The sequence below is a fragment of the Rattus norvegicus genome, chromosome 7 (genome assembly GCF_021556685.1).
Source record: "Rattus norvegicus strain SHRSP/BbbUtx chromosome 7, alternate assembly SHRSP_T2T, whole genome shotgun sequence".
In the NCBI taxonomy this organism is placed as follows: domain Eukaryota; kingdom Metazoa; phylum Chordata; class Mammalia; order Rodentia; family Muridae; genus Rattus; species Rattus norvegicus.
This window is the reverse complement of record NC_141540.1, coordinates 132529781-132546426: the sequence shown is the minus strand read 5'-3', so window position 1 is coordinate 132546426 and position 16646 is coordinate 132529781. Positions and strand designations below refer to the sequence as shown.

Below are 16646 nucleotides of genomic sequence, written 5' to 3'. Positions count from 1 at the left end.
TTTCCCAAATACTAAAATAACTATTATCGCCTCTCATAAAAAAATCTTTTAATTTCTGATTTTCCCTGTGCACTAACTTCACAGTTGTAGTATGACCTTCTGTGAAAGGACGATGTTTTCTGGGACTTAATGGGGATTGTTAAAAATCCTTTGTTTATTTATGGTTTGGAATTTAGTTAAGATTATACTAAAAAAATATTTACCTCGTTACCTCCTGTCAATCATTGCTGTGGCATTAGGAACAGACAGCTGTCATGTCTGGAACTTTCTATTATGGGATAGTCCAGAGAGAATGCGTCATCTCACTCTATCAACTACTGGGCCAATTCTCTCTTCCCGGATGTACTTAGGCCAGGCCCTGGATCTGTTCACTTCAGGATATACAGTTTGGGCTGATCAATAGCATAAATCCACTAATGAAGTTGACCTTCACAATAGTAATTCAGTTGAAAGGAAAATTTACTGAGGGCTTACTGAAAGGCCATTAGCTGTCTTCAGAAAAGCCAAGAGATTAAGAATTAAAAAGTTAAGTATATGTCATCAAATATCATCCCAAACTTCCATAACACAACCTCTCTATGTTACAGATGGAGCACAGGCTCCCTCAGAATACCTTTGGAGGACTGAAAAACAGTCAATTTAAAATCTGTCATTCAGAGATCAAGGTTATCTGTTTTAATTACAATATTTAATTATAGAATTTAACCTTAAAAGTATAATTCTAATACCGTGTATTAGAAAAGAAAAAAAAAAGCTTTTGAAAATTTAATAACCACAAGTCATTTCTCACTGGCAATAATTCAGACAAACGAATTAAAGCATTGTTTGGGAATAAGTATTGTCAAATATTTCATTAACATAGACTATACTCAGCTAACCTCTCTTTAATCATCACTATTAAAAGAATCACTAAGAAGCCTCTATCTTTATAATTTAAAGTCAAATTTATCTAATCCTGAATGTTACTCTAAAAATAGAATGCATTCATTCCTTTAACAAATATGCATTAGACAACTGTGAGGTTCGATCATTAGTGGACACAAAGACATCTTTGTAAAGCTGCTTTTACGAGGGTCCTAATCTAGAGAAAGGCAGTGAGGAGGAGGTTGAGGAAACAGAAATGAAAAGGTACAGGCAGCACTGTTGGCTCTATTCAGGCTGGCTTTAATCTCAGGCACACAAACATCTCTGCCTATCCTTCTCCACGGCCGAATATGAAGAACAAGTGTTCACAAAACGCAGGTGAAAGGAAGGTGCTGAGAAAGAAAACGGAGGAGTTTGAGAGCAGACTGGCCACAGGCTGACTGACTACAGTGTGAGTTTCTGACTCGAAACAGCAAAACCAAATGAGCATGTGCAAACGCACGTGAGGGATGCTCGCTCTCCTGAGGAAGCTGCGCTGTGAGGAAGGGATGGCATGCGTGCAAATCCTTGTAGAAATGAAAACTTTGTGAGGAGAAAGGTAGACGTATGGAAGTCAACCTGGTTAGAAGGTGAACTAGAAATATGGCCCAGAGTAAGGCTGCAAAGGAACCCAAGAGATACTCATAAAGAACTTCGTGCTGTGCCTCCTCAGAGCTGACAGGACCTTAGGCGCACGTAAGGAGCTTCCATGCCTCCTCAGAGCTGAGACCTACATTACAGGTAACTGGAAAGACTAGGGAATCTCAAGTATAATTAGACTTTCACTTCCAGGGAAATGTTCTGATAATTCCCTATAGATACTGGATCAAAGTAGTAGCGTAAATATAAAAGAATTGATAAAATTGATAAAAATAAAATATATTCAAAGATCTGATAGACACATGGAGATATTAACAGGCAGATAGATGATAGATAGATAGATAGATAGATAGATAGATAGATACATACATACATACATACATACATACATACATACATACATAGATACATAGATAGATACATAGATAGATAGATACATAGATAGATAGATACATAGATACATAGATTCATAGATACATAGATCCATACACAGATACATACATAGATACATAGATACATGGATAGATATATAGATATATACATAGACATAGATATTGATTGACAGACTGTTATCGAGACAAGGTTTCACTGTGTAACCTAGGGTAGTTTTGAACTCATGAAGGATCCTAGCTGTAGGTGGGGAGGAAAGTGGACTTTCTGAGAATATATTGATCCTGTCCTGACGAATGGGGAATACGGAAGGAAGCACAGGCTCATTGTGAGAAGAGATAGCAAGGAGAATAAATTAAGTTTGAACATCCTGAAAAACAGGAAGTTTGATAAACTGTATGAGAATTCTGAGAAAGAGCTGAAAGGGACTGAATTAAAGCAGATCTCATAGAAAGGACTGATAAAATGGACAACTTCCTTATCCACAAGAAACCATAAAGGAACATGACTTTATCACTTGTCTCTGCCCCTGTAGTTATAGCCACATGTTAACAATTATTTGAAATAACAATTTTTAATATAAACATATTTACTTTTTCTTAAAGAGGGGTTCTTCATGCAATGTTTAACTGAGTTTTGAAGTTACATTTAATTCTAGTGGAAGATTAACAGGTACTGGTACCTACCAGGGTCCTGTGGAAGCAGACCTAGAATTCCTTCCTGGCTTAGGCTAAGAACAAAGGAGGCAAGTGACTGAATCATATGGCAAACTTCCATTTGCTTCATAAAAATAAAAATATGGGATTTGTTATTTGGAATAAAGGCCAAAGATATTGAGGCTATGGTACTATAGACTTGCAACTTAAATGTTGAATTAAAATAGTAAGTCTTCAATTTATAAGTGAATACTTCAGGATTACATGAAAATTTTGAGGAAAGTCTGGGACCCAGGATCAATTGTGGTGGCTTTGGAATTCAAGAGCCTCAAGGGCTCTTTACTGAGCTCAGGTTGCTATGAGGCACCCCGTGGTGTTCAAAAGCAGTCATTCCAACCTGAATCCAACCGCCTACATGGTGGTGCCTTCCACAATCTGCATGGCTTTCAGTAGTTTTTGAAGAGATAATTACCCATGTTCTTACTGCTCATGCCCCTTCTCAGTGCCCCATGAAGGGACTGTTCATGGGCTTTCAGAGAAAGGGTGTTGTGTCCTGTCTGCATCATTCTTCCCTCCCAGTGCCTCTCATTCCATCCCCATGTCCCTTTGTCCCTGTCCTTTCTCATCCCTGCCCCCTCCCCTACACTCAACAAGAATTTCCTAAAGGCTGGTTCCCTCTTAGGTGACCGGAAAGAAAGATAGGTAACAGACAAACCTACAGGAAACGACAAGCAAAGGAATACACAGGAGTTGGGCATTGCTGGCTAGCCAGGGAGTGGGTAGAAAACCCAAGAACACTCAAGAACCTCCTGAAGGTATGTGACTGAGCGGCAACCAGGAAGCAAGGATGGAGAAGATCCATTGACAGGAGAAAGGCCTGATCCCAGGTCTGTGTGTTTCTTGGGCTATTTAATGGAACACCGGCTAGGCAGGGGTAATGGAAAACAAGGGGACTAAAGAGGTTGAGGGAGAGACTGTGAGAGAAGCTGCCTGAAAAGCTACATATTTTTGTTAACGACTAGATGTGAGATGGGAAAGGCAGAATAATGAAGGATGGCTACAAAACAAAACAAACAAACAAACAAAAAAATGGGAGATGAAAGAAAACGCAGGGCCAAGACCAGTAAGAATTGAATTTGGAAGCTCACAGTTAGCACCACTCATAGTTTTCAGGCTAAAAAGTCAGGTAGGGGTTAGAATGGCAAAAGATGACTGAATGTATGCAACAGTGACTTATCAAGGTCTTGCGTCTGAAGAGATGGCCTCTTTACTCAACGAGTATCACCCAACTACAGGGTTGACTGGGATTCTGAATCACATGACATATCCACGTAGAATCCAGCATTTGTCACTCTGATCTGCTTCAAAGGAGTACGGACTAGTTTTTCATGACTAAAATTTTCCTACTTCACACTTCCTTTGATGTCTATGGCCTGACATGGTTGTCTTCACAAGGGGTAGCTATCTAGGGCTCAGACCAAGTGCAGGGATGCTAGGTTTAAGTGCCACCACCACCACCTATGAAGGTCTGTGCTCACTTACTATAGTATTATAAAATTAGCACCATCAAAATTGGTGGCAGAGCGCAACAAGGGCATGGTGCTCTTAGAGCCTGGAGTGAACTGAGGGTTACTCTGCCCATGCATTAAATAGAAAACAGTGCTAGCACGTTACCTCAGGCCGTCGGCCACATGCAATGCGATTCTGTGCTGGAGGGTCCGGGTGAGGCTGGCTTTGTCCTGCTGCAGCAGGCGATCCAAGGAACCCTTGGAGGCCAACTCCATTACCAGCATCCGAGGACGAATCCCAGCCGCCAACAGGGAGATCAAGCTGGGATGGTGGAGATGACAGAGTACCACCAACTCCTGCAAGGGGCCGAACACGAGTGAGTCTCACGTCATCAAAGATCCACTGCCCACGTGCCTGCATGTCCCCAACTCTGTGGCCGGCTTTCTCTGAGAGACTGGACTGTAGCAAACGTTCCCTTGTTCTTTGAATTGTCTTTTAACTCTTCCCACTTTCAACAGTGAACAGCTAATTTTGAACTAATGTTCAGATTACATTTTGAAGTTTTGTTTTTCCTTTTGACCCACTTATAGGAGGCCAGCTGATGTGGGAATAGAACGCTTAGGTGGACATACTAACAGGTCATGTTGTTCTACCCTTTAAATTCTAGTTAGCAACTTCATCTTTCTCAGTCCTGGGTTCTGAGGAGCCCCTGCTGGGTCAACCTAAACTGGCATAAGGGGTAATCTATAGTCTCGGGTTTCAAAACAAGGAAGTTTGCTAAAGACACATGGTCAGATCCACAGGAATAGGTAGTGTCCCCTCCCTGAAAGCTCCTAAAAGCCCATGTATGGGACTGGAGAGATGACTCAGCTGTTAACAGTTCTTGCTGGTTTTCCTGAGGACCCAAGTTTAGTCCCAGCACTCACGTGACATTAGATGGCCTACAATAATCTGTAACTCCAGCTTCAAGGGATCCTACACTCTTTTGTGGCTCCATGAACATCCACATAGTGTGTCACAGAAAACACTTATACAAATAAAAAAATACCCCATTTACACAAATAAAAATAAATGTTTTTAAAACCCCATGTATTTCCATGTCCTGAGCTGATCTACATTAACATTGCCTTTTATAATGTTCTTCCTTTCATTCTCTTCTGTATTCACTGTCCTTCAGGCAGTGAGGATTTTTTACTCCTAAGCCCAGCTAGTTCCTCTCACCCTGGATCTTTACCTATGCTAACACTTCAGGCTTTATATACCCCACCTACACACACACACACACACACACACACACACACACACACACACACACCCTTCACAGGGCTGAAAGCTTCTTCATACTCAGACATTAGCTAAAAAACAATGCCCTGCCTTGTTCCACCCTCCTAAAGTTATCCCCAAGCACAACAGGAAGCAGGGCTCCTGTAACATTGATAGTTCTTTCTCCAGATCACACCCTGAGCACCTCAACAGTCTCCTTCATGACATCACGGTGTGCGAAGGCTGTATTCAATTGTATTCTGGATATGCGACTCCGAAAGTGTAATTTAGACGAGATCTATTCTTTCTAGACTGACATCATTCTAGACCACTCATATCACAGGGGCCTACTTTCCAATTTCTCTAGGTGCTGTTTCTGATTTCCATTCACTCTCCCTTCCTCATGTGCTTTATTCTGACATCACGCTTTAGTTGAAGACTTCAGGTTATGTGGTGTTAGACTCATGTTTTACACTGTGGTAACAGAAGCCTTGCTTCCTACCACAGGGCTTCCAAAATTTTCCAAGGTAAAGGCTTCCTACTGCAGTCCTATTTGCCCAGTGGCAGAAAAAAATGTCTTCTCACCACGTCTGATTATCTCAGTCTGTTAAACTTGATATAAATGAGCCCTGTTACTTCCATTTCCCATCATGACACAGCCATAAGGCTAAGACATATTTTCCTTCTTAGAAAAGCAGTTGTGACTACAACAGAAGGAGAAAGAGTTCCTATGGAGGAAGGAACCTTAGCAGGCACTAGATCACTCCCAATGTGAGACTGAGGGCAGCGAGCCTCCAAAGGCAACTATAAGTACAAAGATGTCGCCTCCGTCCTCCCTCCTCCTCCCCGCCCTCCTTCCCTCCTCTTCTTCCCCTCCTCCTTCTCCTCTTAAGAAGCACATCATGTACACTCCAGACTCTGGGTTGTTTCCATCTTCCCTCCAGTGCACCTCAGTGCTGATACACACACCAGCTCTGTATATATTGTATAACATACTCTAGAAACATACGAAGAACACTGAAAAAGTCAACTTATTTGACAAATTACCCTTGGATTGAAAGAGAGTATGTTAGATTTAGTCCAAAGACTAGCTTCAGTTTAAAAAAAATGTTTCATTTCATTCTGTAACTACACTGTGACTTTTGGTACTACCAATAAAATATTTCCCAGCATGCTTGGGGTGAATAAGGGATTTTTATTGTTATTATTACTTAGACTAACACTTTGCACCGTAATGCTTAAAGTTTGCCAAATTTATTTCAATTCCATCGCAAATGATATTTTGAATAAGTCAAGTAACACTGTGAGAATAGATTCAAAAGTGGAGTTCTACTAAAAGTTAACAGAATTAACAATGAATTTACTTTTCTTCCAATCCTGTTTCTCCTTATTCTGTATATGAGCAGAAAAATGGAGTAATTCCTACCAGGACCCAAAAGGGATCAGAGTGACTGCTACTGGCTCTGCATCCCCTTTCTCTCCTGCAAAGTGTATCTAGAATTTCTGCTCAGGTATCTAATCTGACCTCAGGGGGAACTGATCCTAATCCTAATGACAACTAAATTAAAGTGATGGGAGTATTCTAAACAATCTAACTCTTGGTGCCTCAGTGATTGACCCAGTGACACTGATCTCCACCAATGAACACAGAGCATTGCCCAGAACAAAAGTTATTATCAAGGAAGCAGCAATGTCTTAGTTAAGGCCAAGCGCTGTCCTTTTTGTTTTTCCTGAAGGTACTAAAAGTAAGGCTTTTTGGCTCTTTTGAAACACACAACTTCACATGCCTAAACCCACATGTCTGTGGACTGTACCTACCCAGACTAGAGCTAACTCAACACACTAAGAAAGGCTGCCTTGAAGAATGAAACCACCATAGAGAGTCAAAGGGAATTACAAAGACCAACTAAACTAAATCAGCAGTACAGTGAGACGGTCCTGTAATTTTATTTGCTAAGGCTGGAGGCAAAAGAATTTTTTCTGATAAAACTGACTGTAGAAAGCTTCTGAGCTGGGAAGAGGTTCAGAACAGTGCACTAAGTATCTTATCTCCAACAAATCAATAAGGAGAAGATGGTGCAGTGTGAGGCAGGGAGAGTGAAGTACAGTAATGCCAGAGAAAGGCTTCTTCCTGACTGCAGGAGTCACCACAGCCTCTGCTCTCTGAGTGTCCCGCCCTTATAACTTAAACTTGAAAAGTATACACAGACAATGCCCGGCCTGGAAAAGCTCCCATGGAGAGAGCGTCAACCTGAGCAAACATCCCTACAAAATACAAAGGCCACATCTTCCTGTCTTTAATCCTTGGTATCATCCTTTAATAACTAGTATATCCTATGTTCACTAAAATGTCAATATCTCTGTGGCACAGAAAACGAAGAAAAATAGTCTTAAAAAATAGAGCTTGAAATCAGGGGCTTTCCAGGTTTCAGTTGCAGAAGCAAACAGAATGGGGTGGGGAGATGACTATTGTGAGGCACGAAGGATAAAAACACATCCCTGATGGTTCTCAGGATTCTACATTCCAAACAACACTGGTGAATGTCCTCTGGCTGGCCCAGAGTGCAGACTCTAAGTGCCAAGGCTGACAAGTGAAAAAGGAAATATGAATCTTCCCTTAGTTTTACCATAGTCTTAAGTACCAAAGTTAGAGATTTCAAAATACTGTCTCGGTCATTTAGCAGAAGAAACAAAAGTTTTTGCTTCATAAAGAAAAGAAAAAAATGAAAATTGAAACCTGTGAGGGTCCTTATTTTATATTTTGACAGATGTATGTAAAAGTAAAATTTCCAAGAAAAAAGTATCGGATGGCTTAATTTAATGACATCACAGCATTTCTTACTTGTCTTAACAGCCTAAGCGATGTGTGCTTATTAAAAATCTTCACAGCCACTTCCTCTCCTTCGTAGGCAGCTCGATAAACTGATCCAAAACTTCCATCACCTTTTGAGAAGAAAACAAGGAACATTTTCATCTCTCCAAGCAGGGAACCCAAGTCCGTCTTATGAGCTATGATTGTACCTGTTGCATATTCAGAAAACTCTGATGCCTGTTGATAGAACGAGCCTCTTTGAATGCCTCCCCTCCCTTCCAATCAACAAGCCACAGTCAACTTCACGCACAGATCTGGTGCCCAGCCTTCCTATCTTCCCTCTGTACAGGATCTATGAAAACGCACCATCACTCTTCTGTCTCTGTCTTTTCGTATGTGGATGGGGTCTGCACCCTTTCCCCAGCAGCAGAAGCTGCTGTCCAAATGCTGTCCTGTATGCTTTCCCAAACCTCAAGCCCATCCCACTGGAAACCATGCTGTAATTATTATTATTTTACTCTCCAACTCATTTTACTCCCCCTTTCTGTACATCTGACAAAAATAAAATGAAATGCTTTCAATATCATTATGAAGTTTTATTCGTTTGATTTTTGTTTTTTTATTTTTATTTTTTATTTTTTGCTAAAGGGAAAGGAGAAGAATGACATGGTCAACATTTCAGGTGGGTGTACAGATTATTGACTCTGCAAAGTCCTTCCCTATTTGACAGTCATTGTCATGGGAATGTGGAGCAGAAACTGTCTTGCTCTGTGAGTGACCAACAAAAACATAAGGTTGAGGACTGCTTTGTGTATTTTTGATACCTAGGAAGGGAAGAAAATTGAAAGCAAGTAAGCTCTTCTGCTCACAGCAACCTAGACACTGGAGAGCCTATGAATGCTGGTTTTCCAGAAGAATAATACTTTGAGGATGAAATGTACCCAACTCTTTTTTTTGCACATGGAGAGGTTTAATGAGAGAAGAAGAGTAGAAGAGGGGAGGAACATAGGCTGGCCATGAGCACGTGGAGGGAAGGGGGAGATATGGGGCATGAAGGGACAGGGAAGAGGGCACCAGAGCAGAGCAGAGCAAAGGCAAGAGCCCCAACTCTTATAACACATAGAAGTCTACAGAAATATATCAAAACCATATTCCCAAACTACGTCTATTTTCACATACATAGCGTAAGGTATACACCATACTTACTGTGCAGAATGGCTTTCCTTGTCAACTTGCCATGAACTAGTGTTGTCTAGAAAGAGCGAACCTCAACTGAGAAAACGTCTGCAGGCAAGTTGGTGGTTTCTTGATTGATAACTGATGTCAGGAAGCCCAGCCCACTGTGGATGCTCCTAGCCCTAAGCATATGGTCCTGGGTTGTACTAAAACGCAGACTGAGCGAGCAGCGGAAAGTAAGCCAGTAAGCACTGCCCTTCTGTGGTTTTTGTTCAGTGACTGCTTCCAGGTTGTTGGCTTGAGTTCCTAGTCTGGCCTCTCTTCACTATGGATGCATGCTTTAATCTGGAATAAAATATTTTCCCCGAGTTTCCTTTGGCCATAGTGTTTATCGAACACGTACTATGCAATAGTTAAACTATTTCCTAGAAAGGAAAAGTTCTTGAGAGAAACTTCAAGTTCATTCCTGTTGTAAAAAAAAAAGCAAATAGATATACAAAACCCTTGGAGGTAAGAAGAAAAAAATTTTCCCAAATTATTCTGGTATCAATATGATGGGGAGCTCCGATTGTAAAAATGAATTGTAATTTTAAAAAATTGCAATTTAAAAAAAATTGGGTTCAATCCCCCAACTCCTAGCATTTAGCAACTGCAAGAGCTGCTATAATTGTCATGTGTGGGATAGGGACGAGATAAAACAGTTATCACATGGTAGGAACAAAGGATTCTGATAAACACCCTACAAGGCGAGTCAGATTTCAAATGATCCCCAAAAGACAATGGCACAAACATTGACATGATTTTACTTAGACAGCTTTCTGTAAAGGCACACGATGCACACAAGCTTTTAGGCACCAAGTAAGGAACAGAAGTCTCAGGGACACTTTCTGTCTAATTAATGAAAAATTAATACAGGTGCTTTAAAAGTAGCCTTTGGGAGCATTCCTGATAAACTGCTCAAACCTTTTACAGTTGTCTGAAAAACACTGCAAACAGGATGAACACTGTAGCCAGCCCTGGCTGGCAGCTTGAGACCCTTCAGAGAAAGGATGCTCTGTGCCTGCTCCTTGCCTATTCCCAGCAGTTGGCAATTTGGCAATTCCACAATTACAAGTGTACTCATTGCCGTAGTTCAAAGACATTCATACTGAACCCCCATCACTGTGAACAATAAAGGGTTAAAGAGACTTGTTTGCCATCTTATGTCATATCACAGATTTTGAAATTTTGAAAATATAAATATAGGTCATGGAAATATAATAATATATCCTACTTCATCTTCCTCTTATGAGGTAATACTATTATAACATATCAGATCCCAGATAATTATTAATGGTAATTAAATTAAAAATAAACGATGTGTTCACACACAGTAGCAAACACCTCATTCACCATAATCAAGTTGTCTTGAAATACTTTAGATTAAATCCACCCGATGCTTTTCTGTCTTCCCAATGACTTCCAGGGAGATTTTTCTGAACTTGCAGTCATCTCCTTACCGGTAGCATCATCACACTCTATCTAGAGAATTGCTAACAGACCAAGTTTTAAGTATCCTCAAAAATGATGGTCATAGGAGGCCACGCATACTTCCGAAAGCTCCATTGGATTCCCCGATGTATACATATAACAGGATATACTTATTCCATCAAAACATAGCCTTTTCAGCTGTCAATGAGAGAGTAAAACTCAGCATATCTTTGAATTGCAACAACTGGTGCACTGGGTTCCTCCAGGCGCCGAAGGCATTTGAGGAGCATGAGCTCTTACTCCGCAGGAACCACACGAGCGTTCCGCAGAATACTATCGCATACCACGTGCCTTCCATGTCCTCCAGGGAGCAGTTACAAATTGTGAGCTTTGTCAAACTCTTAATTTTACAAAGCACAGTTCAAAACATCCTTTAGGCTTCAGGGTGGGTGTACAGTGATACAATGAGTATATTTAGGTAATAACTAAGGATGCTGTGCGAACCTGGTGATTTTCATTCAAGCCTTTGATTGAATTCATGGGCGTAGCCAATAAGCAGAAACTGTTCGGCATACCCAAAACAGAACAACAGAATAGCAGAAGTCGAGTGTTCTACCAACTTTGTAAGTTTCTGATTTTAACACACACACACACACACACACACACACACACACACACCCATTTTATGACTATTGGTAATAGCTGCATATTCTCCTATGAGTTTCACTGCAGAAAATGTACAGCCATATTCTTCCTGCAGTTCTTCCCCTTGGAGTGACAAATGGCTACTCCATGTCAATCAGATGAAGACTTCCCTTCTGCTACCTCACGTCACGGCTTATGAGCAGAGCAAGCTCAGGGACAAATTCCGTAAAAACCCGTGCTTCCTGCCAGGCCTATCCTCGTCACCTAGTCTACGAGTGTGTATACAGCGCAAATCCCAGACACGGAACATGACGAGATTTCAAAATATGTCATCCCAAGTGAAAACTACCATGTCGAATATATGAAGCCAGCATAGATCAATGAAGATGTGGTTATAGCGTTTTCGAAGTCAGGAAGAGAAAATGGCATCCTGCTTGGTTTTGGTTTTCTTTTCAATACAACAGAGATGGTTACCTAAGAGAAACTCGGGTGCTTCCTCAAATTCCAGTTCGTCATTGTTCAACATAATATTTCTAGGCAGGTCAGCCAAGATCAAGTCCGGAGCAATCTGGGATATTGGAATGGTGAGCCTTGGTTGATCTGGATTTATTAACAGGTCTCCTAAGAAGAGTGTAAAAGATTATTTAAAAAAAAATGTAAGGGTCTACAAAATTTGTGGTCCTGGCTTAAGAAAACACATTTTTAGACTGTTCTACTACCCAGATTTTTCTAGAAAAACCCAACAAACTCATTAAATATTAATATTAATGTAGTTAGAACTTTAAAGATACACTCCTAGGTTCACTCATTATGTGGTAGAATTCCAGCCTGACTTAGAACAGATGGCCTTTGACTAACAAGGTATTATTCCCATATAGGAAGGAGACGTTCTGTAACGAGAATTCATGAACTTCAAAGATGAGACTATTTTGATGTTTTGAATGAGATGTCCTGGGAAGTCCCAGGCATTTGAACATTTGGTCCCCAGTTGTTGTGGAGTATTTGCTAACACCAGCTGTTTGCTAGGTGTTAGAAATGTGACTTTACTTGAGGAAGTGTGTTGCTAGAAGCAGAATTTGAATTTTCAAAAGCCATATTCCATTCCCAATGAACACTCTTAGCTTTCTATTTGCTACTTGAGACATGAACTCTCAACTCCCAGCTTTAGTTGCTATGTCTGCTACCTGCTGTCAATACTATTATGGGCTGTGACCCACTGCAACATGAGCCCAAAGAGACTCATAACTCAATAAAGTTATGATACACAGTATCTAGTATTTAAGCTTGGAGTCAACATTTTAAGAACACAAGTTCTTATTGACAGAAAATGAACCTTACTGTTTTGAACTGTCACTATAATTAAATGATGTATCATTCAGTTCAACCATATTGATAAGAATAATTCCTCTATACCAAAGTCATGTAAAAATAATGAGCGTACCATAAAATGAATTTGTGAATTGTGTCAACACCTACCTTCTTCAGCCTTCTTCATCAACTCATCAAGCAAGATCTTCTGATGTTCTTCACCATCATTAAAACTATACAATGCCCATTTTTTCAGCAAAGTTTCTCCTTCCCCACAAATGTCAATTTCCAGCAATCCAGGAAACCATTCTTCCATGAGTGAGTCAATATGATCCACAACTCGGCCCAAAAGAATACAACCTACATAATTCAAACAGAGAGAGAGAGAGAGAGAGAGAGAGAGAGAGAGAGAGAGAGAGAAAGGTAAGACAGTGGTTTAGCTGTTACTTCTGTTTTACACAAAGAAGAATTAGAATAAGAAAAAAACAGATTCTACCCCAAAGAGGCAAAAAGGAAGAGCTTCTTTTTTTTTTCTTTTTTCTTTTTTTCGGAGCTGGGGACCGAACCCAGGGCCTTGCACTTGCTAGGCAAGCGCTCTACCACTGAGCTAAATCCCCAACCCCAGAGGAAGAGCTTCTTAAACTGGCAAAAGAGCCCATGGTAAGATAGAAATGCAGATGAAACTACAGGACAAGACACGGAGAAGAATCCCTCACCCTGAAATCTGGTTCAATTCTGATTGTCAAGTGGGGGCCAAGAATCTCACTACAATTAACATTTCCTATACAAATGGCTCAATGGGTAAGAGCACTGACTGGTCTTCCAGAGGTCCTGAGTTCAATTCCCAGCAACACATGGTGGCTCACAACCATCTATACTGGGATCTGATGCCCTCTTCTGGCATGTCTGAAGACAGCTACACAGCTACAGTGTTTGTACTCTTATAAATAAAATAAATAAAACTTTGGGGGAAAAAAAGAAAATAGTTCTTTATATGGAAATAGTTTCAGGAGCTGCGGCAACACTTCTGTGGATTATATGCCTCTCCTGTAAAACAAGGGCCTGCGTTCAGATTCCTAAAACCCATAAGAGTCAAGCATGAATGTACATTTCTGTAAGGTCCCCGCCAAACCAGCACATGGAGGACATAGGAGGACATGAAGGCATACAGATTCCAAGGAAAACCTAATCTAGCTGAAATGTGCATTCAGGCTTCCCAATTTTAGTTAGTCAGAGATAGAAGGCACCCAATTCTGACTTCTAGCCTTTATATACCTAAGCATGAGCAAAAGAAGTTGTGTACACACACACACACACACACACACACACACACACACACACACCCCACATGTACATCTAAAAGAAAAAAATAACTACTTTCAAGCAACAATGTTAAAGAGAAATAATCGTGCTGAATGCCTGAGTGTCTTGAGTTCACAAGGACCTCCACCACCTTCAGATATTCTCTGGGGCTCTGGCAGGCAAAACTTAAAGCCTTTGTTGAAAGCAGGGATATTCTAAGTCCCTCTATTTTAGAGTGTTACTTTATCTCCTGTGATGCTGTCAAGTACACCTCAGGTACCACCTGTGCTCTCATTTAAATTCCTTAGCAACCTTTGAAGACACCCCCAGGAAAGCCTAAAATCCTTTATGACTACTCTAATGTAATTGCAAATCTCCCACACTCAAGCTCTCTAGTGTGCACCATTTATTACCCTCAGTGCCTTTCTCTTTTGACCCTTGTGCTTAAGATGGATGTTACAAATGCCTTTCAGGAAATTCTGATTCTGTTTCACACTGGCTAATCCCAAAATCTCTCTCTGTGATGGAATCAAGAATCTGGCTTTCCCTGAATGGAGGTCCCTAAAAGGAAAGGGAACTTGTCAGGACACTGCAGGTGGGGGTGGGCCCGAGTCTCCCCCTCTGCCTTGTTGACAGGAAAGCAGCTGAAGTTGTGTAGAAACATAAAGGCGGCAGTACAAAGGAATTAGCTTTGCTGGACCGAGCTCTAACTCTTTAGTCAGTACAGAGAAGGGAAGTAGAAACATCACTCAAAAGGTTACCCAAGTACTTCAAGTGATACGTCCAGCATTCCTACCCACAGGACAAACCACAGCTCTCAGCCTTGATCTAGCTAAGTTGCAAGTCTCACTAAGATAGTCACTCTTCTGTGGAATGAGTCAACAGTGGGGAGGAATTCTGTTATGTCTCTCCACTCTCAAACAGCAAAGTGGACAGGTTCCATCCTGACAAGAAACAGATGGCTTATAAAATACAAAAAGAAAAAAAAAACTGATTTACTATGGATGACTGAGAACAACCAACAGGCACAAGTCAGGAAATTACATGGGGCACAACCATAGAGTGAACACAGCCCTGGGATCCAGTTGGAAATGTAGACAAGAGGAGGCTCTGCCCAGGCAGTGAAGTTGATAGGGAAAAGCTAGCCTTGTTCTCGGTAGCCTTTTCAACTGAGAGTAACTAGAGTCTGATAGCCCTTGCCCTGAGATCAGTGGGTAGACCAACCTATGCTGTAGAATCCAATAATTCTGAAGCTCTAGCTGACTACTCATCTTACATAACTGCATACCTCCAACAAGATAATTAATGCTTCTTCATGGGTCTTGAAAATGCAAAAATGAGTCTGCCTGTACAGACACATCCACCCCCAGTTAGAGCACTAGTCACCCCAGAGGATGTATGGAGAGCCTCAGGAGTGTGGGAGAGCCTGCCCAGCCACACACTGAAAAGATATATATGACCAACATGGGCAATCTGACTCACAAAGAAATGCAGGAAGCTCTGATGACCATCAGGCTTCTGTCTGCTGTAAGCTCAGCACCAGACCAAATCAGAAAAGGCAAAAATCCACAAGTTCAAATGACCCGTTCCTTCTAGCCACACATCTCTGCAGACTGATTTCAGGGACCATAAAGAAGCTGCTTTGAACTTCTATATTTTGGGGGAGGGGGTTTGGATTCCTCATTTTTTTCCTTTTGAATATACTTCAGTAAATTTTTTAAAACTTCATTATAGTTTGATAGTCCTATTTTTATTGTCCATATATTTATCTAATTTTGATTTTGAAGATTTAACTATTAAAGAGTCTTAAGTTTTTCTCTTTCTTGACATTTATGTTTCTTCTTTTTAGCATTCTGCTGTAACTTAATAGTAGTTTGACACTGTTTTGTTTTGCATGTGCACACGCATACATGCGTGCATGTATATTTAATAAAACTTTATTTGTATTTCATCCTTACATATATATAAATGTATGATGCATATATGTGTATGTATGCATACTACTACATACCACATAAATACTACTACATACAAACTATTACATATATGTGCATATGTACATACATATATGTTAAAATTTATTCATTACAAAATACATTACAATTATGATAGATGCAAAAGAAGGAATTTTTAATTTTTTTCATTACTAGGCGATTTTTTTCTTACCTTTTCATCTCCTTCACAACATTCTTTTCCATTCTTGCTCATTTCCATCATTCACTGAACCTTGCTTCTCCTCTAGATTTCCTCTTTCTCATCTTCTGCCTTTATTTCATCCAGTCACAGTTTCTGCATTTACACTGTATAAACTTTCACTCCCTAGAACTCTTCATATTAATTTTGTAAACTTTATTCTAAAGTTACCTGTGATATTAGTGGTCTTTTATCAAATTTAAGTCTGTGTCTATATCTTGTTGGCCTATTGCTACAGCTTGAAGAATAGCTTGAGTTTTGTTCACTAGATGTCAGGAGCCATAATAGGACAAGCTGAATACTAGCAGGTGATCTTCCTGAGATGGTCTGCTTTGCATTATTATATAATCTGCAACAGATTCTCTCTTTTTAGGCAAGGCCATAAGAGACTTCATTTTAGGAAAGATTCCTGCTATTAA

General features: G+C 40.4%; 1 protein-coding gene across 2 annotated transcripts in view; it reads right to left on the bottom strand.

Moving 5' to 3' along the window:
- Lrrk2 (leucine-rich repeat kinase 2) overlaps window positions 1–16646 on the bottom strand; it is a 156671-nt gene that overhangs the window by 40791 nt on the left and 99234 nt on the right. For both annotated transcript variants that reach the window (XM_087556714.1, NM_001191789.2), the window contains 4 exon segments: window positions 12901–13092; window positions 11899–12045; window positions 8164–8264; window positions 4224–4414 (listed from right to left, as the gene is read on the bottom strand). In XM_087556714.1, the coding sequence (XP_087412840.1) occupies window positions 4224–4414; window positions 8164–8264; window positions 11899–12045; window positions 12901–13092 (631 nt within the window).